General features: G+C 48.8%; 1 protein-coding gene across 1 annotated transcript in view; it reads left to right on the top strand.

The window, feature by feature from the left end:
• Positions 1-25244, top strand: part of FAM135B (family with sequence similarity 135 member B) — a 178557-nt gene that overhangs the window by 139873 nt on the left and 13440 nt on the right. Inside the window, exons 8-13 of the mRNA XM_040988499.1 lie at positions 2177-2226; positions 10259-10414; positions 11211-11284; positions 19282-19436; positions 20712-22704; positions 24706-24872. Of these exons, the coding sequence (XP_040844433.1) occupies positions 2177-2226; positions 10259-10414; positions 11211-11284; positions 19282-19436; positions 20712-22704; positions 24706-24872 (2595 nt within the window). The remainder of the gene's footprint in view (positions 1-2176; positions 2227-10258; positions 10415-11210; positions 11285-19281; positions 19437-20711; positions 22705-24705; positions 24873-25244) is intronic.

The raw sequence follows: 25244 nt of genomic DNA on the forward strand, positions 1-25244 counted from the left end.
AAGTCATGGCACATAATGCTTTGTAACTCTCTACAAGTAAATATAAGTTTTTTTTGCAACCTTTTCTTAATTAGGCTTTAATTCCAGAATGCTACTTATAAAAGTATAAACATTTTAGTAAAGAGATGGTAGTGAGATGATATTGTTTGTGATTAATGAAACCTGTAATAATTCTCCCTACTTGGTTATCTGGGGACAAAGTGATTCTTGCAAGTTGACTGGATGCCATGGAGTGCGTTGGGTTTGAATCTGTTGCGACTGGCAGAAGATGGGAGTGAGGGTGTGTTACAGCTGTGTGATAGGAGCTGAGAGCTTGCCTGGCCCCTTGGGACAGGCTCGTTTCTGCCGGCTCCTTCTGAGATGTAACAGGTAACATGGTTCAGAGTCAGCTAATGAGCCTCCTCCACCTTTCATAGCAGACCAACTTCTTAGCCTGGTAGTCAAGTTTAGCACCTATTTAAACATCAGACAACGGCCAGGTACCTTGACTTCTCTCTCTTTACTCCTAGACCTCAACTTTTGAGATACTTCATTGAACAATGATGCATTTGCATGTTCACCTCCCGTTAGAAGTGGGGCCTTTGAGAGCAGAGACCCCTCAGATCTGTCGCACACACTCCTCTGCAGGTAGAGTGAAGGACAAAGTGCAGTGTTAGCTACAGAGTATTGAATTCTGGTGCCATCTTCCCATCTAGCTTCGTCAGCTCGGAAATCCTGGACAAGTGTCCGTGAGGTGCCATTCAGTCATGTGGTCACTGCAGCTTTCTTTTTTATTTCAGATCCCAATAATACAAATATGATATAGACATGCACAGACCCACGGCCCCTTCAGATTACTCAGGGGGCGAAGGGGGTTAGTAGCATCACAGTATATAGATATATTTCACAATACATAAATAAATCGATTTGTCCTTTACTCAGAGGAACTGAGTTCATGTGTCCATTCACTCACATTTTAAAGTCACATTTTATTATTCACCGCTTACCGTGATGTCAGGCATTATGTTAAACACCGAGGGACCAGCCACGGTGACTGTGACAAAAATCTGTTAGGCCTCCTGAGGTCTCATACCCAAGGTTAGCAGTCAGGGAGAGGGTTATGAAAATAAGGCCATCAGACTGCTCAGCTGCATTGGGAAGCAGTGCTGTCATTAAAACTTGTACTGCAGGGCCAGTGCTGTGCTGTGATGGGTAAACCCGCTGCCTGGGATGCCACCATCATCCCATATGAGTGCCGGTTTGTGTCCTGGCTGCTCCATTTCTGACACAACTCCCTATTAATAGCCTGAGAAAAACAGTAGGAGATGCCACAAGTGTTTGGGCCCCTGCCAGCTACATGGGAGATTTAGCTGTACCTACTGGCTCCTGGCTTCAGCCTGTTCAACTCTGGCTCTTATAGCCATCTGGGGAAGCACATGGAAATTCTCTCTCTCTCTCTCTCTCTCTCTCTCTCTCTCTCTCTCTCTCTCTGTTATGGCTCTCTCTCTCTCTGTTATGGCTCTCTGTCTCTCCTTCTCTCCCCACCCCTGTAACTGAATTTCAAATAAATAAATCTTGAATGAAACACTCTTCATCTCACAGCCACATACAATTGGCAGCAGCATCACAGAACCAGGGAGAGTTGAAGCACAGGCAGGGCTATGATGGTTAAATCGGACATCGCCGAGGGTGCTGGTCCTGCCGAGAGCACAGCACCATCCCTGGCTGGCGGGTCCTGATTGTTGGAGTCCCTGGGGCTGGCAGCAGGCTCAACCCCGTCATTCTGCCTCCCGGGGTTTCCAGTTTTTCTCTCTAACCTGGAGATACAATCTGTGACACTTGTCTAGCCTAGGTGTAGCTGTGTGTGTGCAGCAGTGGAGGGAGTGACCTATAAGGGCACAAGCGAGTTTGGAATACACTTGGATCGTGTAAAGTGCAGTGTGCATCTGGGAATCGACTGCTTCTCGTGAGTGAATCCATGAGAGGGTGGGTCGTTAGTGATCAAGGCATGCCTTCAAATCATGTTTATTCTTTTTGAAAGTGTGGCCCTTGTAGGCAGACAGAGGTAGGTAGAGCTCTCAGCAGGTGTATTGTGACTTTAATGCTAAACTCGACCTTAGGCATTGTCCCTGAATTAGTGAGCGCTGCATTGCACTGTGCATCCACTTTCCATGATATTGCTGTTTTGTCTCCCCAGAAGCCCTTGCGGTTGAAGAAACGCTCTCTCAGCTGTGCTCAGAGCTCCAGGTAAGAGAGGCTGGCTCCTAAAACCTGAATGCATAGCAGTGGTGAGGCCAGACAGATGGTGCTTGCTCGCTCTCGGGATCAGGAGGGAAAAGACAAGACTTGAGCCTCACGCTGAAGCGGTGTTCCTTCCGCCTCTGCAGCTCCCACAGTGTAAACCTTACTCTTTGCTACACAATTTTGAAAATTCAAATGCGTAACCAAATGTGTATCTCCTCGGAGCATGCCCTTCCTTTATCTCCTTGCCCCTGATCCATGCATTGAAAAACTCTTACAGACCACCAGTTGTGAGCCCCTCCCTGAGAGTGGCTGGACCCTGCACCTGTGCCCAGGTGGCCTCAGATGGTGCAGGAAGGTGGGTTCAGGTATATGGCGATATACCCTTTCTGTACTTTGTGCTCACTAAATGACCTGTGCATGGGTTTGAGATTGAATCCTCTGGAGCCCACGCATACCCTGCTGTGCTGGGCAGTCAGACAGGAGGCGAACACACTGGAAGGAAGCCTGGCGACTTGGGGTAAGCGACATGCTAGTGGACGCCTAGAAACTGGACTCAGAGCAGACTCATTGCCAGCACACACCTGTGCTTTGTGGTTTTTGTTTTTTAAAGATTTGTTTATTTTTATTGGAAAGGCATATTTACAAAGAGGAAGAGAAACAAAGAAAGATCTTCCATCTGCTGGGTCACTCCACGAATGGCCACACCAGCAGGAGCTGAGCTGATCTGAAGCCCAGAGAAAGGAGCTTCTTCCGGATTTCCCATGTGGATCATGGTCCCAAGGCCTTGAGCCATTCTCCACTGCTTTCCCAGGCCAACAGCTTGGAACTGGATGGGAATCAGAGCAGCCAACAGGATGTCACATCTAGCAGGTGGAGCATTGGCTTGCTCCGCCACTGAACAACACCACAGCCTGCTGATGTTTCATCTGCACTCCTGACCACTCAGCTGCGAGTAGAGGGCTCCTGTGGCCATGCTTCTGGCTCAGTCCTGTGATCAAGCGACTCAGAGAACTCAGCAAGCACTTGGCTTTCCTGTGCCAAGGCATTCTAAAGCATGTCATGAGGGAGGCAGGAGAAAGTGCAGAGGAAGTGGTACCCAGGGCAATGTCAGACAGGCTGCCCTGTGTAGCAGCTTCTGTCCCACTTGCCCCGTCTTGGCCGGTGGACACCATGCTTGCCAGGCAGACAGCTCTCCAGCCTGGTGCGGGAGGCCGTGGCAATGCCTTGGCATCAGATGTGATTGAACACTAGCTATGGTGGCAGGCTGAGTCCTAGCATGTCTCCCTTCCCCCACCCTCAAAATATGACCCACCTGAACTGTGGAGGGGGCTGTACGAAATTGGGCCAAGAGCTAGAGATTATATATCACAAATGTTTGCCTTCTTTCTCTCTCTCTCACACACACATAAGCACATGTGTCTGTGGACAGCAGAATTAGAAGACAATGTGAGTTTTCCATGAGTTCTGAAGCTCCCGTGTGTGGGCAGGTATCAGTGTGTGGAGTTCGGTCACCTGCTCGCAGAGTATGCCGCAATGTTGCACAGGGAAAAGCAATGAGCCTTAAGGAAGGCCAGGGGTTACTAGTGCAGCTGCAGCAGTGGGGACAGTGGCGTCCCCATGGAGTGTTTGTTCCTGTACAAAGGATTCACTCACTGGGCACTGTCTGCACGGCAGCCCTGGGCACTACACTCAAGAGGTGACCAAGGGCTGGCCCTGGAGGCCTGTGCACTGCATTCCTGTTACCTCTGGTGCCTGCACTGCTTCTGGTGAGGTATTGGGGTTGGCACTGAGGGTGAGAGACGCAGGGCAGCAGTGAACCTGCCTAACACGTTCCCTGAAAGAGTAGCTGTTTCCTTCTCTTGTGACACTGTGCCAAGCTGCAGGGATGCTGTGTCTTGGTTTTGAGTCACTGTTGCCATGGGCTTTATTTTGCACCTGGCATCCTAGTTGGCTGGCTGACAAGGGAGAAAGGTGACGGGATGAGCATCAGCCTAGTCCTATGTTCACTAAGGGATTGGCTTGCTGGTGGTAGTGGAAGAGCCTGTGTCTCCTCTCCTGAAACTCAGAGTGAGCTGAAGCCTGTTCAGAGGCAGAACATCTCCACCTGGCGGCCGTTACAGTCCTCAGCCAGCTTATCTGTCTCAGGGCAATAGGATCCTCTGGCAACTGTTCTCAGTGACAGCACGCAGTCTGGGACAGTGCAGTTATTCCAACGTGATTCTACTCCATGCTGACTGTTATGCTCTGCCACGTCAGCCAGATACTGGGAAGACAAGCAAGTGACATGCCGCTTAGGACTTGTAGCTTCCCAACAAAGCCAAGGGCTGGCAATACAGTCAGCACTAGAAGCAGGCAGCATAAGGCAAGGGGAGATGGCAGCAGGTGGGGCTGGGTGATCCTGACCCTGCCTGGGGAGGCGAGGACCTGACCCTGCCTTGGGAGGTGGTGACCTGACCCTGCCTGGGGAGGTGGTGACCTGACTCTGCCTGGGGAGGCGATGATGGCTCAGTGCCAGCTAGCAGTGACTGAGTTAGTGAGTCACACACACATCCAGGGAAGCAGGCATCTGTAAGCCTGACTGAGGCATTGTTCTGGGTGCTTGGGACCAGTGGGGCTGAGGTCCTCCAACACCAGCCTGCATGAATCGTGAGAATCCCTTCTCTCTGGCCTGGCTGGAAGGCAGGGCTGTGCTCCACAGAGTGCGGGGGCTTGTGCACCTGCAGCCCGTCCACCGCTTCAGACTCATGCAAAGAAATCAATGCCATTTTTTTTAAGATTTATTTTTATTACGAAGTCAGATATACAGAGAGGAGGAGAGACAGAGAGGAAGATCTTCTGTCTGATGATTCACTCCCCAAGTGATCACAACAGCCGGTACTACGCCTATCCGAAGCTGGGAACCAGGAACCTCTTCTGGATCTCCCACACAGGTGCAGGGTCCCAAGGCTTTGGGCCGTCCTCGACTGCTTTCCCAGGCCACAAGCAGGGAGCTGAATGGGGAGTGGAGCTGCTGGGATTAGAACCAGTGTCCGTATAGGATCCTGGCATATTCAAGGCGAGGACTTTAGCCACTAGGCCATTGCACCGGGCCCTTTTTTTTTTAAAGATTTATTGTTGTTACAAAGTCAGATATACTGAGAGGAGGACAGACAGAGAGGAATAGAATCAGTGCCCTTTTAAACACAGCAACCTAAGGCTTCTGCCCACAGAGGGCAGTGCCCTGTGTGCCTCCTTGTGCTCTTCTGTCCTCCACCCCCAGCATGGTTCAGTCTTGCCCAGAGCTGCACTCTCCTCGCAGTAACCAGAATGCACACACCAAGGTGCAGCCATGGCCTGTGGCACGGGGGGTGGATTCTATGTCCTGGTTGGTTTCTTTCTCTGGGGGTTAGTGCGTCTGGCAGAGGGTCCTCAATGCATCGCTTCATTGAGAAACTCAGAAACATTCTTTTGATGCTAGGATACTCTGGTGCCAGGAGACTATGTCACTCCTCGGGTCCCACCATGCAGTTCCTGATCTGTCACTCAGGGAGACACAGGACAACTGCTCCAACACCACCCCCCATTCCATCCCCATCCCATCCCCCATCCCATTCCATCCCATCCCATCCCCCATCCCCCATCCCATCCCATTCCCCATCCCATCCCCCATCCCATTCCATCCCATCCTATCCTATCCCATCCCATACTCCCATCCCATCGCATCCCCCCCATCCCATCCTATCCCATCCCCCATCCCATCCCCCATCCCATCCCATCCCATCCCCCCATCCCATCCCCATCCCATCCCCCATCCCATCCCCATCCCATCCCCCATCCCATTCCATCCCATCCCATCCCCCATCCCCCATCCCATCCCATCCCCCATCTCATCCCCCATCCCATCCCATCCCCCATCCCATCCCATCCCATCCCATCCCATCCCCCATCCCATCCCATCCCCCCATCCCTCCATTCCATTCCTCCATCTCCCCCATCCCATCCCACCATCCCATCCCATCCCATCCCATCCCATCCCATCCCATCCCATCCCATCCCATTCCATCCCATCCACACATGGCACTTCGCTCCTCCCAGTAGAGGGATACAGTGCTCTGCAGGAACCCATGTTTACGCTGGTCCAGGTTTGATCAGCCTGCTTCCTGCGGGGGATGCTAGAGCAATGAGGAGTGGCTATCTGTTACAACCTCTTCCTAGCTTTACAGCCCACCGCTAGCACCGAGGCTTTCCAACAGGAACACCAGAAGGCAGCCCAGAGCTGGGAGTGTTTAGAGCCTGCCCTGAGCAGCAAGGGAGCACCAGGCTCTGCCAGAAAACCAGTCAGGTCTTGGGCTCTGTATATCAGGGCCTTGGTAAATGCAAATTCTACTTTATTTGGTCTGGGGAAAGGCAGTTCCTGTGCTTCCTGCAGGTCCTTACGATCTAACCGCTGCTGCTCTCCCCTTCCGGACCCTGCAGGTTCTTGTGTCGTCACAAGGCTGGATGAAGCATCTAAGGCTGTCTGTGCCCCTTCTGGGCTGCCCTGCCCGTTGCCTTCCAGGCCCTTCCCTGGGTGCTGCTCCTTTGCCCTTTCCATAGCTATACGTTCCCATATTGCAGGTCCTTTCTGCCATCATGCTTTGCTTTGCAGAATCTCATACAGAGGAGGTTGCAGCAGGGAAGGAATGCCATACAGTCACAGGCTCAAAGTCCAATTGAAGCCTCCTAGTGGCCCTCGGCTGCTGCAGCACAAAGACCTGCTTGAGATGAATAGAGGTCTTGGCCATGGGATGTTTCGCTGGGCTGTGGCTGAGCTGCCATCACCCTCCTGCACAGGCTGCTTCTGCCCCTCAGGGCACAGGTGGTGCCTTACCCAGTGTCCTGCATGCTGCAGTCTCTTGCTGGATTGTCCCACTCACCCTTGGATTGATTGCTCCATTGTGCTGTCTCCCCATAAGGCGTAAGCCAACCATTCTCTCAGGGTGCCATGTGAGCCTCTGGGATCCGTGGGCTCCTGACACTCCAGGTCGCACATGCAGTGGCCTGTTTTCACTTTTCAGTGAAGTCTCATATTTGTGCCATTGTTCTCTCCTTCACTAATCTGTGACCTCCTGCACAGAAGCAGCCACATTCTATTTATGGTGATAGCCGCTGTCAGAATGTACTAGGTGCTTGGCAAATATTTGCTGAACCAAATACTCAAATGAGCCTCCGGACAGCACAAGGTAGAGGGTAGGGAACTCAGGCCGCTCGGCAGGCACACATGTGTACCCCGGCACTGCATGGGGAGATGGGAGCCGTGTGAAGGCCTGTGCTGGAGGTGAAAGGGCACCATGAAGAGGCGGCGGCCTGGTGTGGCCGCTGAGCAGAGCCTCGGAGCTAGGCTGCTGGCCCTACATCCTGTCCCTTCCCATTACTGCAATCATGAGCAAGTTTCTTAAGCTGCTGGAGCCTTGGCTGCTCTACTACCACTTAGCATGGTGATGATAGTACCTGTGCATGGGATGTGTTCTAAGGATTAAGCAATTACTTTCTGTAAGCCTTTGGCTCCCTGGGCTTTGAGGCTGTTAGCTGCCCTTGTTGCTGCAGGCATTCTCAGATCCTGTAGTGCATTCCTGTCATGCACAAGAAGTTGCCTGCATGGGTGTCATGGAACTAAGGCCAACACAGCCGTGGACGTGGTGTGTCTGCGTGTGCACGCATGGCAAGTGGGAGGCATTCTGTGCTGAGAACACGCACCGAGGCAGGGGATGAGCAAGCAGGACGTGCAGCCCTGACTGCACACTGGGGTCACCCGAGAAGCATTTCTGAGATGTTAAGTTGCCAAGCATCTGCTCAGAGATTCTGAGATGGATTCCGACAGCTGTAGACTTAGAGCCTGCGGAGCTCAGGACCACTGTGAGTGGTCAGCCAAGATTTTTCCATGGCTGTCACCAAAGCCTGCATAGCCTGGACAGTTGTGAGAGCAGGAGTGTCTTCTTGTGATGTCATTAGAAGCTTCTCTAACCTTACCTGAAGGTTGGAGAAAAAAATTTCCCAAAGACACTCTTAATCAGTAACTTTTCCTTTTTCTCTTCTGCGCTCTGGTGACTTAGCTCAGAGTTTGCACTGTTTGCAGGTGCCACCATGACAGAGGGGAGTGCTGACACTGATGTAATAAGCCTGGTTGGAAGTTAGTGGAGAAATGTTGTGGCATTGTGGGTTAAGCTGCCACCTGCAGTGCTGATATTCCGTTTGGGCTAAGGTTCAAGTTCCAGCTGCTCCACTTCCAATCAAACTCCCTGCTTAATGTACCTGGGAAAATAGGAGAAGATGACCCAAGTGCTTGGTCCCCTGTATCAGCATGGGAGACCTGAAAGAAGCTCCAGCGCATGGGAGACCTCTCTCTGTTTTGGCCTTTCTTCACTCTCTCTGTGGGGCTTGGCAGAGTTTCCGAAGAATCTTCAGAAGCCAGAAGGAGTTGGCCATTTTATATGGTTGCCCAGTGGAGGACAGATAAATCTAAGGTGATGAGAAGTCGAACTCAAAGGTGGACATTCTGAAGGCATTCTACCGAGAGGGCATAGCCCCACCAAAAGACTAGTGGCTGGAAGTAGCCAGGTGTGTGGAGGCTAGCGTAAACAGATGAGTGGGTGGCGGCAATAGATTGCATTGGGCCGGACAAGAGGCGGCCCCAGCTCGGGAGAGGAATCTTCTTGGGGGCGCCATGGGGTTGGGCCGATGCAGGATCTCACTCACGGGAGGTGCTGTTTGGAGAATCTTAGTATGAGACACAGATAGTCCTTCCCATAGTCTCCCTCTCCAACCTGAAACTTTTCCAGTAGTTGACTCCTCTCCCCCAGCTCTCCCACCTAACCCTTACTTGTCTGCCTCTTTAAATGTTCTTGACTATACTGTATGGGACTGAGCCAAGAGTGGCCACTCCCAGTTTGAGCCTTACATCTTATTGAGTCAGGCTTAAGGTCTTCGGTCTTTCTCTAATGTGTCATCATCAAAGACCAATCTTCCATCTTGGAAGAAGCAACTCTGGAATGCCATGGTTCAATGATGACTGTGTCTGGAACCAGTCATTTACTGTAAAGCAACAGCATTAAGCTTGTAGTAGTTGCATTTTTTTTAATTTTCGTAGTCTGAGAGGCATCATTCCACCTGATCTGCTTTATTGAGCACCAGTCTTCAGTTTAAGCCAGAAGAAATCTCCGTGTTTGGATCTAAGAAGTAGATGTGGACCATCTTTCTGCAAGTTCTTACCTCTGTTGGCACTATGTGGTTTGCATGCTGCCTTGACAGGGGAAGAAACTGTTACGGGACGGAAGAAAAGAGAACAGGGGTGCCATCTACCCTGGTGTCATGCATGACAGAGGACTCCATGTCTATTTTGTTTATTCAGTGTTTTAAAGCATGGTTGCAATAATTCTACTAAAGGATATTTATAGGGAATAAATAGGGAGTAAAAATAAAATGTCTAATACTCTGCCTGCCTGTTTGTAGAAGCTAGTCACTAGAAAGTATCAAGTTCAGGATTTACAGGTGCATACACTGTAATCCAACGTGAGAATGCATGGCCTTTTGAAGAATTTTAGGTGGGTGTGGACGGTTGAGACCTAGCTGCACTCAGTAATCAAAATGTCTTGAAAGAAGAGGCACTGAATGTTGGCAGTGAAAGGTAGAGATGATTGGGATTGGAGATGGTGGATATAGAAGTTCAAAACAACAGAAAAAGGAAATTGCAAAAAGTGCAAGACATTTGAGGAAATCCAGAGCTGCGCTGAGTGTAAAATGTGCACATTGCAATAAGAAGACTGGTGCTAGATTCTAAGTTTTCATGTCCACAAGACTAAGGGCTTTAGGTGCCATTTGATAGAAACACCGGTGGTGATTGTGGCTTTAACTCCGACATCAGATATGCTGTGACAATGTGGCCCTGTGGGACGAAGGACTGTGCTATGACACTATTGGTGTACAGAGGAGGGGAAGGGAGTGTTCACTCAGAGCAAGAATGCCAGTGGAGAACGGAGGATGAAGGCTGCTGGAGCTCACTGCCTTGTCTGCTTCTCAGATGCTCAACAATCCGGAGAAGATAGCAGAACAGATAAGTAAGGACCTGGCCTGGCTCTCCTCCCACCTGATGGCTCTGTGGACCCAGTTCCTGGACACGGTGACTCTGCATTCCCAGGTGACGGCTCATCTCACCCAGGAGCACCACACCTTGAGGGTAAGTGGCCACATCAGGTAAAGGATGTGATCCCTTGCATGGAGAACTGGGGAAGCACATTTCAGCATAAATCAGCCTCACGAGGCAAGAATTAGATCTCATGTAAGGATTAGATACACAGAGCGCTCGGGGACTGTACTTCAATGGCTGCCTTGGTTTTATCTGCTTTTGTTTATGGCACCTGTTCACAAAGCCCTGAAATTCTAGAAGGAAGGCAGGCCTGCACAAGAAATGACTGGAAGCAGCACAAAACACAGTTGTTACACTGTGCCCATAAACCAGGGCTTTTCATTTCTTTATCTGAAATACCTTAAAGGGGCACTGGAGAAAGAAGGCTTATTGTTTTGTTTATTGTACTTTTTTTGGAGTTTCCCAGTCCAAGATCAGGAGAATCTATTGGTTCAGCCACTTGGCGAGTAGGATAGTGGAAGAGCACTCATGCAGGAAGCTGGGAAACAGCTGAAGGCGTGCTTGTGGGGAGGCATCTCCAGTGCCCTGAAGACCACCGTGAGCAAGTATGTACCCGTAACTGATCAACTGTTAACATCAGCTGTTGATGTAAGACCTTCAACGGCTGCCCGAGTGTGGGAAGCTAATGTTTCCACGCTGCACTCACACCTTGGGGCTGAGAGGGAATGAGGTAGCAGAAGGGAAGGAAGGCTGCATAGCTCCTTCCAACGGGGCCGTGGCCTCTTTCCCAAGGACACACAGCATTGACTTCCTGGAGTCCTGCTTTTAGAAATGGACACAAAGCCACTCCACATCATTCACCTGTTCATCCCGTGTTATCCCTTAGGTCCGGAGGTTTTCTGAGGCCTTCTTTTATATGGAGCACCAGAAGCTTGCCGTCCTGACCTTTCAGGAGAATCTGTAAGTAATGAAGTCCACATCTACTTCACCTACAAGGTAGTCACCAAAGACAGACCTTGCTTTCTGCATTGGACTTCCTGTTTCACATCGTCGTTGCTGGAAAAGCAGAGGAATTTGCCCGCCTCTGCACATTCTGTCTGCATTTTCTCTGCAGGCTGAAAAAACCAACCCACTAAAATTAAACAAATACATTTATTTACAGGGATGAGAGCTGGCAAGGGGCACAGAATGACAACAACCAGAGTCCTTTTCTGCGCTGCTGTGGTTCTGTAGACACAATCAACACTTCCTAGATCCCCAAAGACATTTGTGCTGAGCCTTCTTCCTAAGTCTTGTGTGTATTGCACAGGCAGATAAGACTAATAGAGAGAAGGAGAGACAAAGAGAAAGATCTTCCAACCACTGATTCATTCCCAAATGACTGCAATGGCCAGACCTGAGCCAATCTGAAGCCAAGAGCCAGAAGCTGTTTCCAGATTGCCCCACAGGTGCAGGGTCCCAAAGATTTGAGCCATTCTCTACTGTTTTCCTAGGCCATAAGTAGGTAGCTGGATTGGATTGGAGCAGCTGGCGCACGAACTGGTGCCCACAGGGGATCCTGTGTTTGCGAGGCGAGGATTTAGCCATTGAGTCATTGCTTGGGCTCCATGTGCAGAAACTTCCTTCAAACATAGATTAATAGAAAGTGGTGTGGCCACAAGCTATATCAGAAAAAAAAAAAAAAACAGAATTCACATGAGACAGTGCAATAGCTACAAAATGCATTTAGCATAGAAATGAAATCTCAACAGCTTAATGAAGAGTACCCATTTCTACATTTTACTTCTTCCTCAAAATATAAAAGTTTAACATACTCAAGGAACTTAGAGGGCTAATGGAAGATGAGGTTATCCTCTTGTATGGATGAGCTGGTGAGCACGAACGGAGATTCCTTCAAAAAATTTCATTCTTGGACACACAACTGTTAAAAAGCAAAAACCTGAGGAGTGTGTTCACATCAAAATGTCAAGGTGGACATGGAATGATTTTGTAGAAACCATGCAAGTCTGGCAGGAGGAGCACTTGAGAATAATCCATCGCCAAAGACAAATGCTGATGACCTGTGAATGCTTATCTGCATAGTCTTAATTTTCTCCCCACACTTCACTGCTTTTAAAAATTACAGCAGCATTTACCATTTGTCTCACAGCTTCTGAAAGTAGGGGTGGGAGAACGCCAAGGAAAACACACCTTCATGTTAAAATAACTGGTCCAGACATCTTGTGAGTCTGTTTCACATACATTTAGTCATCTGTTCATTCTAGTCTCCAGGTAGAACTTGGTGAATGTAGTTTTAACAACTAACAGCACAATATGACAAATAAGAACAAGGATTGTTTATTTTTAGCTGAAGAGTAGATTTTGTGGGATGGAGAACAGAATGAGAATGATGCTAACCCACTGGTTCACTTCCCCAGTGACCGCAGTGGTCACAGCTGGGCGGATCCTAAACCAGGAGCTTCTTCCATGTCTCCCATGTAGATGCAGGGTCCCAAGGACTTGAATTAATTCTCCACTGTTTTCAAGGCCATAAGCTGAGAGCTGGATTGGAAGTGGAGTAGCTGGGAAACACATTGGTTCCCGTATGGAAACTGCCAGAACGAGTAGGTGGAGGATTAGCTTGCGATGCCACTGTGCCGGCCCCTAGAAACATAACTTTAAGAAATACCAAGAAAAATATTGCAAACCCGCACCACCACAGAGAATCTGATTCCAGTGTCACTGTAACGGCAGGAAAAGCCATCATGGTGTCTTCAAGAAAGGTGAGCACATCTGGAAATCATGGTCACAAGGATTCTGATCTCATTGGAGAGCTTTATTGTAATTCCAAACACTTTGTACCCAGGCCAGATGGTGTGATGTCCAGACTATGTGTGTCAGAGACCCTATGTATGTTCTTGGGGGAGCTGTTTTTCTCCCATTGCCATTTTTATCCCTTATCCCAACTTATACTCTCAGTTTCCTTATCCAGAGGATAGGAACAATAATGATTGCTAGGGTTAGACGAGAATATCTTATGAAGTGTAAGTGAGCGAAATGGTTCCTGTACAAGAGCAGTGGAGATGCAGCAGGGGACAAGGTCAAGAATGTTGTTCTGATTTGCCACGCTCTCTAGTGGAGAATCAGCACGGCATGGATGGGATCCCTTCAGACGGTGACAAATGAAGACCAGCGTAGCAATGGAAGCACAAGAATTTTGAGAAATGGGGTATGAGCAGCTTCATCGTTGCTGAGGCGGAGCTGACGCAGAGGCTGTGACAGGGGATCAGAGTGAATCTGGAGGGTCCGAGACGGCACGTGGAGCTGTAGAAGCACGGGGAGGAAGGGAGGGCCAGTGGGGCAGGCGGGAACAAGCCTGGTGGGCTTGTGTGGACCCGAGAAAGACCCTCTCGTGGCACTGTGAAAGCTTCAGTTCATGTCTCCCCCCACGCCCACCCCAGCTTGTTAGTGAATGAGCGTGGACTTGAGCATTTCACATCTCATACATGTGGTTTCAAATCGTCATGCTGTGGCTTATCCTTAGGACATCAAAGCAGTCTCGCTGAGCCCTTCCTGGCTGGGTTCTTAGAAGGGAGATTTCTCCACTCAGGAAATATCTATTTACTATCTACTCTGCACCTGATACTCTTTTGAGCAGTAGTGAAGAAATGACAAATTTCCTACGTCAAGGACTTTACATTTTAGTGGTAGAGGGCATAGAAATAAACAAATGAATGGTGTGAAATAAACGTCAGTGTGAACGAGCCAGAGGGGCTGTCCGACGAGTCCTCAGAGGCGGGCTTCCTGAGAAGGTGACATTGAGCTGTGACGTAAACACAGATTGTTTTCAGACTGAGAGTCATTGAGAAGGAATACAGGGGAGAGGAAGACTTAGAAGGCAATAGTGAACTTGGCACCTGCTAGCAGTTACGTGAGAAGATGGTGTGCATTCTCTTGCTGGCTGCCTTGGTGAGGCGGTCCTGCAGGCTGAGGTTGGAGAAGAAGAGAAACAGAAGCCGCAGGTGCACCCCTTCTGGCAGGACCCATCTTGTGCAAATTCAAACTAAGTTGTTTCTGCACCAAAAGGTCACCATATCTAATTGGCTGTGGTATTAATTCAGAGGGTTTGTCACATATACAGTAAGAGTGAGAAGTGTTTGCTATAACTTTTCTTTCAACTTTTCTGAAGGTATGAGATTTTACTCAGCTGCCATGACTATGAAAGCTAATTTTTTTTATTTAAAGATTTTTTTTTTTCATTGGAAATAAAGATTTACAGAGAGAGAGAGACAGAAAGATCAGAAAGACAGAAAGATACTGGTTCACTCCCCAGATGAGTAATCCAAAGTCAGGAGCTTTGCCCAGGACGCCCACATGGGTGCAGGGACCTAAACATTTGGGCCATCCTCTACTGCTTTCCTAGGTCATAAGCAGGGGGCTGGGTGGGAAATGGGGCAGCCATGTCACGAGCCAGCACCATATGATATCCCAGCACTTGGAAGCAGAGAATTAACCAGCCATTGTGCTGGACCTGCTGAAAGCAATTTCTTGCCATAGGTTATATATTTTTTTTAAATGTCAAGAATGATAGAACTAGCTACCAAGGGCACTTGCTCAGAGCCCCTTTGGCTCAGCGAAGTTAAGTATTTTCTCTTAGGCCACAAAGCAAGCCAGTATACCAGATCTGAGGAGTCTGGACGCCACATGTTCAGTTCTCCAGCTGTGGCTCCCCTGTCATGGTATCGAGTTGTTTCTCTAAAGAATGCACAAGAAGAAATACACCAAATATGGATTTCTCAGTTTCCAACACACAGGCACCCTCATGCTGGTGGGCTGTATGGACCCTTAGGTCAGGGTAAACTTGATGTTGAAATCAATAGGCAATGAGCCAGGCCTTCTGTGAAGTCTCTGCCTGATTGTTACTCAAGATGGCCTAACTGAAATGCAAAGAGATCTACCTGATGCTCAAACCGTGAGTGCCTCTGCCTCCCCTACAGTCTGATTTGCATGCAAGTGCAACTTTCCTGCATGTCGCTCAGATGAGGACGTGACCATGCGCTTGGCACGAGCTGTGCCAGGAGCACGCTTGCTCACTCAGGTGCACAGCGTTTTGCTCCCAGGTTGCTGCTGGGTGCTGAGGTGTCTCCTGCAGTCAGCGGCAGGTGAGGGCTGGGGAGGAGTGTGTCATGGGGAATTGGCAATAACAGTTAAAACAGCAGAGTTCAGGAGCCCGTGTGAGGACTTTTGATAGTAAGAGATGGGATATTCTCTTAACATGTATTTGTTTTTTTTCTCCCCCGCTTCATCCATCTGCATCAGTCACTCACTCAGTTCCAGGCACTAATCCAAGGACTTGAGCTGCAGTGATTTCCTCAAAGGCAGACAGTGTCCCTGCCCTCAAGGAGCAGAGAAGACAAATACATTTGCAGATAAACAAGATCATTTCTGATGAGGCTAAAGCACAGACACCTGCTGTGGGTGGCTGGGACTGGTGGCTCTCCGAGGCAGGGTGTTAAAGCAGAACTGTTGTGGGAGTGAATTGTGTGCACGTAGATCCGGAGGCGGGAGGGAGCTGTGAGTGCAAAGGCACTGAGGCCCCTCAGGACCTGTGCTGTGCATCAGAGATCACGGGCCGGGCAGTGCTGTGTGAGGGCAAAGGTGGCCTGGAGTCACAGGGGTCACTCAGAGCCTTCAGAGTCAGGCAAGAAATCTGGATGCTTTTGCTTTGCTGCTAATGAACTTGTCTCCAATTTCTGCACGTTGACCCTGAAGCTTCCTAGATTGAGATGGGACGTCCCTTTCTCTGAACAGTTTTGTTCAAGTGATGTTGCTTCTTCACTGTCTTCTTTCGTGCTGTGTCCCTTTCTTCCTTAAAGAATCCAAGAAGACACGGATGTATACACACGCACATGGACACACTTGGACACACATACCTGTGCATGTTTCAGAGTACTCCTTTACATTAATGTATCAGCGCAAGTCAATCCGACACATAACATGCCTGCTCTGTGCACACAAACACGTTTGCACATTCAAATACATGGGCACGTGTTATATCCATGAAAACACACCCGTGTGTCCACACCCATATTGCTAACATGGGAAGGCGCGCAATCACTCCTAGACACCATCCTGTGGCAGAAGCGCTGTCTGGTAACTGACCTGGTCCTGAGGACTGAGCTGGGCAGCTTTCACTGCTTTGCTGTCTCCCACACGGGCCTACACTCAGCAGGGTGCTCAGGGGCCTTCCTGCTTGAGCCCACCTCCCCCGCCTCTGCCTCTGAGCTGCTGACACAGGACCCCCATGCAGCATGCAGTGTGTACAACGTGGTGTCTCCGAGACGGCCTGCTGAGTAAGTGGTCCTTTTCACATCTTTCACTTGTTTGCTGATGGGAAGCGTTGCTCACGGCACTCAGAGTGCATCAGTGAGAAAGGCAGACAGCACCTCAGGCAGGATGGCTGCTAAGCAGTGAGCTCCACAAAGCCGGAGTGACCTCATTCATTAGAGACGGCAGCACTGCAGCAAGAGAGCCAAGCCAAGGACAGGAGACGGGCTTTGGTTGGGGACATGGGGCAGGGCTACAGTGGGCTCTTTTCTTTGCCTGTTCCACGGAGGAGGTGTTTTCCCTGTCTGGAAGATCCATTCTCACTTTTTTTCGGTTATCACCTGATGGATTCTGAGGCCCTGATGGCATGAGGGTTCTCCAGGCCCACAGACTAATAGGAGGTGGAGGAAGGTAGAGGAGGAAGGAGGTGGAGGTAGAGGTGGAGCCAGTCAGGTGTAGAGAGTACATAAAGATGTGAGAGATAGAGATACAGAGTGAGAGAGAGAGAGACAGAGAGATATCCCAGGCAAACAGACACATGATAGAAGCGAGGTGGAAGGCAGATCTCTCTCTCTCTTTCTCTGTCTGTCTCTCTCTCTCTCATACACACAAACACACACACACACACACACACACAGAACAGATAGACACCAGACAATTAGACAGATGGCAGATGAGAAAGAGAAGGTTAATAGCTAGGGGCTGGTGCAGCGGCTTAACTGGCTAATCCTCCACTTCAAAGCCTTTTGTGTCCTGGCTGCTCCACTTCCCATCCAGCTCCCTGCTGTTGCTTAGGAAAACACCTGAGGATGTCCCAAAGCCTTGGGACCCTGGATCCATGTGGGGACCTATAATAAGCTCCTGGCTCCTGGTTTCTGATTGGCTCAGCTCTGGACATTGTGGCCATTTGAGGAGTAAACCATTTGAGGATGGAAGACCTTTTTCTCTGTGTTTCTTTCTCTTTGTAAATGCGTCTTTCCAACAAAAATACATTTTTTAAAAGAAGATAGATACATACACGCATGTACAGAGAGAAAGAGTGCAATCAAAGGGCAATGCTTCACTTGGTTATGAAAGTGAGCTCTCATATCGGGCCTTCATAAAGCTGGGGCACCAGTGAATCCTTCCTGTGGCTCCATCCACATCCCGAGACATCAACGGCAGGAAGACTGACATGCAACTCTAAGATGGAACCCAAAGGCTCAGGAACCCAGGGGCCCACTTTGGCAAATCCCTGAGCCCAGGTCTGGAAAAGCTGGAGCTGCAACATTTAGGGCAGGAGAAGAGAGGGCATCCCGGATGCAGAATTAAAATAAAAAACACAAGAACTTGACCTTCTGCTTTTTGTGTTACCCAGGCCGCAGGTGGATGGGGTGTGCCCTGTGCCTTGAAGACAGACTCTGTCCATCACATCCCAGCTCACATGAGTGCTCTGTAAACACTCTCCCAGACCCTCTTGGGCAGCCTGAGCCTGGCTGCTCTAATCAAAGTCCTGGCCTTTTGGGGATTTTTCTTTCAGCAGAAGCACTGGGAAGTTAATATAGTGATTGAATACAGCTCACCTTTGTAAGCTAACCATGCATTCCTGACCGTCAGATTGACACCCCAAATCATCAGCCTCCCCTGCCCATTACGCCCAGGGAACTATACAGGATCTCCAGCTGAAGACAGTAACATGGGCCCAAGTGTGCTGACGTAGTATAGATCTGCCTGGAAAATTTGCTCAGGGCTAATCCCTTTTTCTCATGAAATTTTTGAAGAGCCCTCCCGTGTCAACTCACCTTCCTCTGTTGCTGCGTGTACTGGAGGAAGAAGTTGTTGGGGGCTGGTGTGCGTGTAAGAGTCACTCACACTGCTGACGGACAGAGGTTAGGCTGCTAAGCCTGAGGGTTGGTGGGGCCGACAGGCAGAAAGGAGCTGCACCTGTCGTGCAGTTCTGCGGGATCCCCCGCTGCCTTGGGGAAGCCTGGCAGCGCGGACAACAGCAGCAACAAAAGGTGCGGTGTTGGTGAGGTTCTTTCATGGAGCAAGATGAGCTCCTTTGCTGACTTGGAGAGAAGGGGATGAGCCTTTTCTGCCACCCCAAGCTTTGCTCCAAATGCCCAAATTGATTTCCTATTGGTGGAAGGATGTTTTGGTCATGGGAAAAAAATATGGATTGTCATTATTTTTAATCCTACTTGGAGGGAAAATATGATTCTTGAAGCAGAGGGATTTATATACAAATCAAGAAACATGGCGCCCACACATCAGTCACTCACAGCACTATTTTTCAGGTGGTTTTTCCCCTAAGGAATGCCACCCTTGACCTAAGTGATGTAAAAGAATCAAGAGTCAAGCATGTGCTGACCTGTGGGATTTTTTGGCCATTTGTGAACTCTGCTGGCATTGCAGGAGCATGTGATGGCACCCCCTAAAGTGACATGTGATCTGTGTGAGGGGTCTCCCTAAGGCTACAGGGGGTGTCCCCAAGCCTCGGGGCCCACACCAGTTCCAAAACAAACTGGAGTTTGGATGGGGGTCAGTAGGTGGCTGGATGAAGGTGGTGGACAGACAGGCAGAGTCTTCTGTGGTGTGTGGAGATTCCTGCCAGAACTATAAAGCATGAAAGTCCCCTGTGAGGCTCACCTGCCCTCTCGGTGCCTTCCCAGGATACAGAGCCACAGCCAGCTGTCCCTTGATGTCCGGAACTCTGAGTACCTCTCCAGCATGCCCCCACTGCCTGCGGAGTGCCTGGACATCGACGGAGACTGCAACACTTTGCCTGTGATCTTCGAGGACCGCTATGTGGACTGCCCTGCCACAGGTTTGCCTTTTTCATTCGTGTCAGCTCTGTGTCTTGCCCTGTAGCCTTGTCCATGCAGGCTCAACCCCAGTAATGCAAATAGAGATCCGTGATTCCTTCATGGACCAGAGAGTTCCTTGCCTAGAATGCAAATGCCAGGTGCTTTTTCTCTCCAATCCTGAGTTTCGTTACGCAGAGAAAAACAGGCACACAACATCATCTAACATTGGTTCAACATGCAACCCTGATGGCAAAGCTTTTTTGCTTCTTTGGAAAACGTTTTAAAATGTTATTCTTAGAGGATGCCTGAAAGAGCCCCATTTCAGTGTCCCTGCAACCTGGAACTCTAGGATTACAAATCCAGGTGAGTCAGACAGCTCCAACTAGGAGTCACGGAAATCCTATAGCACTGTGCTGTGCCCTGCCATCTAGTGTCCATACGGTGTATGACAGCTACGGCGTGTATCAGTGCAGGAGTGACCCCCAACCCAGCTTGTGGGGTCTGTTAGAAAACATCCAAGATGGGTGTGTATGAGTGTGTGTTTGCACGAGAGTGTATATGTGCAGGTGCATGTGTGGATATACGTATTTTCACTACAGATTATTTAAATAGTTAGAAAAGAAAGTTGAATCTAAGCACCTATCAGAATGTCTGATGTTCTCACTGTTAGGTTTGGTTGCACAGTTATTCCGTCTTTTCTCCTATGCTGATTAGGAGACATCCTGGTGGAAGCAAGTCTCAGCCCCTCACCTTACATGTGCAGTTAGATCATATGCCTTTACTTTCTCAGCATCAACTCCTCTTTGTCTCTGAGCCTCTTCTTCAGCATCAGCCAGATGCTTATCTTTCCAGGACCTTCCTACCCCATCCTTCCCGCTGTCTTTCGTGAACCTTTCCTGGAGTCCGCCTTTAAAAGAGTGACTTATTCAAAAGTGGAATGGCTGAGTGGGTCACTGCCCAAATGGCTGAAGCCAGAATCCTGGAACTCCATCAGGGTCTCCACCTGGTGCCAGGGACCTGTGTCCTTAGGCCATCATCAACTGTTTCCTAAGGCTTTGAGCCATCCAAGGCTTTGCAAGGCCTTTCCAAAACCTCCCAAGGCTTTGGGCCACACTTGACTGTTTTCCCAGGCCACAAGCAAGGAGATGGAAGGGACGCGGGGCTGCCGGGATTAGAACCAGCACCAAAAAGGAATCCCAGAGCATGCAGGGCAAGGACTTTGGTCGCTAGGCTATCATGCCAAACCCGTGATCATAGATTCTTAGATTGTAATATATGTTTTCTTTTTATTACAGGACCTAAAGTGAATGTTTATCCTACCTTTGATGTTCCACGGACTAATCCTGCAATAACAAGTCTAAAAGAGAAAGAAGAAAACCATATTGTAAATAGAAAATCAGCTTTTAGGGAAAACCTTGTCCTGGCTGCCGTGAAACCAAACCCAAAGGACCCTGCTAGAGGAAGTCTCCAGGGTCCAGGGCCAGGAGACAACACAGCTACACAGCACCAGGAGGATGTGTGCTCAGAGTCTCAGGTATATCTAACCATTGGTGAATTCCAAAACAAAGCGAATGTGTCTGCAGAAGAATTTTTGACCGACCAAAGGTCTGATGTGGATACCTGTGTGCAGGCAGATGTGGCCTTGCCCCGGAAGAGCCCAAGCCCTGAGGATGCGCAGGCCCCAGCACTCACCTACATTGATGTGAAATCTAGCAATAAGAACTGCCACAGGGCCGATCCCATAGTGGTTGTCAGTGCTGAGTGTGAGACCCAGAGTCCTAGAGAGCAACCTGGGTTAGAGACATCCGTGCTGAGCAAAGTGTTAGCCAAGGGAAGTCGCCCAAATGCCATCCCTTCGGACAAAGCAACTCTCCATGATGTGAATGCTTATGGAAAAGGAGCAGACCAGGAGGGTAGGATGCTACTCCTTGGCCTAAAACTCATTCCCTCGGATCCCTGGGAAACCTCCAGCTCTGCACTGAGGGAGCCCCTTGATGTTAGATCTCCCCCAAAGGATCCACACACCGAAGAACGAGAGACCCTGTCGGTGCTGGCGAGGATCATCAAGAGGTCTTCTTCCATCATTTCTGATTCGGGCATTGAAAGCGAACCAAGCTCTGTGGCCTGGTCTGAAGCCAGAAGCAGGGCCCTGGAGTTACCCAGTGACAGGGACGTCTTGCAGCAGTTGGTTCGAAGGCATGCTCTGCACAGGAACTCCTTGGAGGGCGGGCACACGGAAAGCAATACGAGCCTGCCGAGTGGCATCCAGGCTTCTCTGACCTCCATCAGCTCGTTGCCTTTTGAGGATGAAGAACGGGAGTTGGCACTCACCAAGTTAACCAAGTCTGTCTCTGCCCCCCAAATCAACAGCCCAGAGGAGACTGCTGATGACACGGATGCCAAGCAGCCAGGAGCAACTTTTGCTGAAGCTTTGAATTCCCCTGAACATGGCTCTCAGCCTTGTGGTAGTTCCAGGATGCAGGGTTCCGGAGAAGGGTATCCCTTTGTGGAAATTGTTCTAGATGCTGACAACCAGCAGGGTCCTGGTTACATGGACATCCCCAATGGGAAAGGGGGTCATCTTGATCTTCAAAGACACTGTCATCTTGACAGCAGGATTGAAAATGTGGCAGGTGTTAAAACCAAAGTTCTTAATTTAAAAACCCCACACATTGCAACACTTGAAAACTCTAGGGCCAGATCTTTCCAGAGAGCGCCAATGGAAACTCCAAAGGGCATGCCTATGGATTTGACTGTGGGCAAAGGACCTTTTCCCAACAGCTGCACCGCAGAGGCTGGGAGCATCTCCCACCATAAGGTGCCGGAACGCAGCCGTGTATCGGGGGCGGAGGCCCTGAGTCCGAGTCCGGCAGTTGGGTGCAGCAGTTCACCTTGCATCATCGATGACAAAGTGTTGAGTAAAGGTGCCGTCACCTTCCCGGAGGCTGAACATGAAGCAGGCAACGTGTGCCCCACTGTGACTCATTCTGCACATTCCCAGGTTTTGAGAAGTCAGGAGCCGAAAGGGGGCAGCTCCATAGCCCAGCTGGCCCACGGCGAGTCTTTCACTCTGGAGAACCTGAAGGCCGTGGAGGTCGTCAACATGTCTGTGTCTTGCACTGCTACCTGTCTCCCTTTCTCATCTGTGCCCAAGGAGACCCCTGCCAGGGCTGGATTCTCCTCCAAACAGACTCCGTTCCCCATCACTCATCAGCCTTTGGGCTCCTTTGGAGTCGTTTCTACTCATTCCGGCAAGCTGGAGGAAGAAGTCAGTGAAAGAATGTTTAGGTATGCTCGCTGCTGGCTTGTCCATCCCAGAGCAGTATTCTAGAACATGCCACCTATTTCTCAATGTTATGCATGCTATTTCAAAATTGAGACAGCTTGCTTTTTCTTTCAGATTTGAGTTCATATCATACAGATTTACAAATGCTGAATAGTATCAGGAAGTAAAACTCATCAACAAGCTCGTCTTCTTAATGTGGCTCCTGTGAATAGTCTTCCACGTTTGTTTTTGTGCATTGAAATCTCGGTGTTGCTTTTATGCCATATTGCATTCTTCTGTTTTAACGATTGTAATGTTTCCTGTTTCTCCATAATTGTAGATTTACTTCTCGCACCATCATCTTCGTGTTCACACAGTAAAACATTGTGTGGATGCACTGTGATGTAGTGACCGTATCGTTTACAGATGGCTGTGCTGTACATGTTGGTGCTTCTGTGCTATCATTAACAACTTGCTTGTGAATACCACCTTGTTTCTGTCTTGGCACAGTTTTAGAGGTTTCTTAAGAAACCCTGGGGGAATATGACTTGACTTTCTTATCCGAGTTGCCTTCCAAGTCTCCTTTGATTCTTAAGATTCTTCTTGCAGTGCCAGAACCCATCCCTTCCTAATGTTGGGTCTGTGTTCACGCTGATCTTATACCTATAAATGATGAATGTGATGAGATTTGTAACATGATCATTCTATCAATTTTATCCTATCTTATTGCTCCCTTGCAGAATACTAATGCATTACTATTACTAATAGCCCCCAAAGAAATTGTACAGGTAGGTCAACATTGGACCTTTTATTTTGTGAGGAATTTAAAATACATGATGGATGAGACCTGTTATCAGTGTGACAAGCACCAGATAGATGCTGCTCAGTGCCTGGCTTGGTTGTCCTGACTTTGTTATACCCAAGGTCTATCAGGGAGGCTAGCAGATCTGCGAAGTAGTTGGGGACTGTGACTAGACAGAGATGGCGATATGTGCGGGCCCCATGGAGCCAGCATGACAGGGCCCTGGTTTGTCTGAGACACGGTGGCTGTGAAAAGGGCTGGAATTTCGGGGAAGCGTTTCAGCGAAGATGGCATCTCTACCTAAAGGACTGTGATGATGATGACATACCTTGCGGAAAGGATGATGTAGAGTTTGAGCATCCCTAATCTGAAATTCAAAACTAACAAACCTGCCAAGCTTAAAACTCTTCAATACAGAAGCAATGCCACATGAGAAATTCTGCAATCTGAAGCTTTATTTCTTGTAACTTAAAGATTTTCTATGAAATTATGTTTAGGTTATATATATAAGGAGTATATGTGGTAATGAATTTGGTTTTAAACTTGGATCTTTTCACCAAGGTATGTGATTCTGTGTGTATAAATATTCCAAAATCTTAAAAAAAAAAAAAAAGACCCGCAAAATCTGAAGCAGTTGCGATCCCACGTATTTCAGGTAATGAGCGTTCAACCCTCAGCAGCGAGTGGTTTCAAAGTCAGGGTTCTGGCCTGACGATCTGACTTGCTGAGTCCATGCCCTTCCCCACTGTCTTGTCAGGTGACCAGGCAGAGGACATTGTGACTGGGTGGGAAAGCACCCAGCATACAAACCTCCATGCAGCAAGGCAGGAAAGCAACACCATCCGATTCCTGGCCAGGAACTGTAAAACCTGGAGTGATGGGAGAGAGTACTGGACCAGCAGGGAGAGGCCAGGCCGTGCGTGGCTTGGATGTTCAGTTGGTGGAATGGATGCCTGAGACTCTTAGGAGTTCTGTGCATGCAACGTGTAGAAAGAAGTCTAACCCAAATCTGTAGAAATTTCCCTTTTCTTCAAGCGCTTCAGGAGAAAGCTTCACTGTTTCATCTCACCCAGCTCTCCTATTCAGCATTTGCCACCGAGCAGATCTTTTGTTTTTGGATATGTGTTAGTCTAACATGCTAGCCCAGCCCATTTCCTGTTCAACATGCAATGTGTAGCTTGACTACATATTAATTAGTGGGATTAATTAGAGTGTTCTCTAGCTTTTATCAGGCCAAAGAACGGTTTAAGAAAGAGCTGAAGATTGAAGAGTTTCTGTACAGTGACTTATCTGTACTAGCTTCTGATAGACCGTATTTCCCACCAGAGGAAGAGGAAGAAAATTTGGAAGAGGGAATTCACCTGGTTGTTTGTGTCCACGGCCTGGATGGTGAGTACAAACGAACAAACAAAACAAGTTTTCTCCTCAAAATTCTGTGCTATGTAAAGAATCTATAAAATGTGGGGATTAATTTAGACCAGACATTCATTTTGTAAAATATTCAGTTAGCAACTGGGGAATGGCAGAGACTGGGAATCCAGGGAAACAGCATGCCCTTGCCTCCCCGCTACTACCCTGACAAGAATTCTTCTGTGGCACAAAAAAAAATCTGTTGAGTAAACCACAAACAATTGAGTGATTTAATGTAGTGAAGAAATGAGAGGAATAAATATGTGAATGAATGGAATTAATCAAGAAATGGAATAATTAATGAAATGGAAGTACAAAATAAGAGAAGGAATGGTGAGATTAATGTATTAT

Source organism: Ochotona curzoniae, unplaced genomic scaffold (assembly GCF_017591425.1).
Source record: "Ochotona curzoniae isolate NIBS_2020 unplaced genomic scaffold, NIBS_Ocur_1.0 contig_4895, whole genome shotgun sequence".
Taxonomy (NCBI): domain Eukaryota; kingdom Metazoa; phylum Chordata; class Mammalia; order Lagomorpha; family Ochotonidae; genus Ochotona; species Ochotona curzoniae.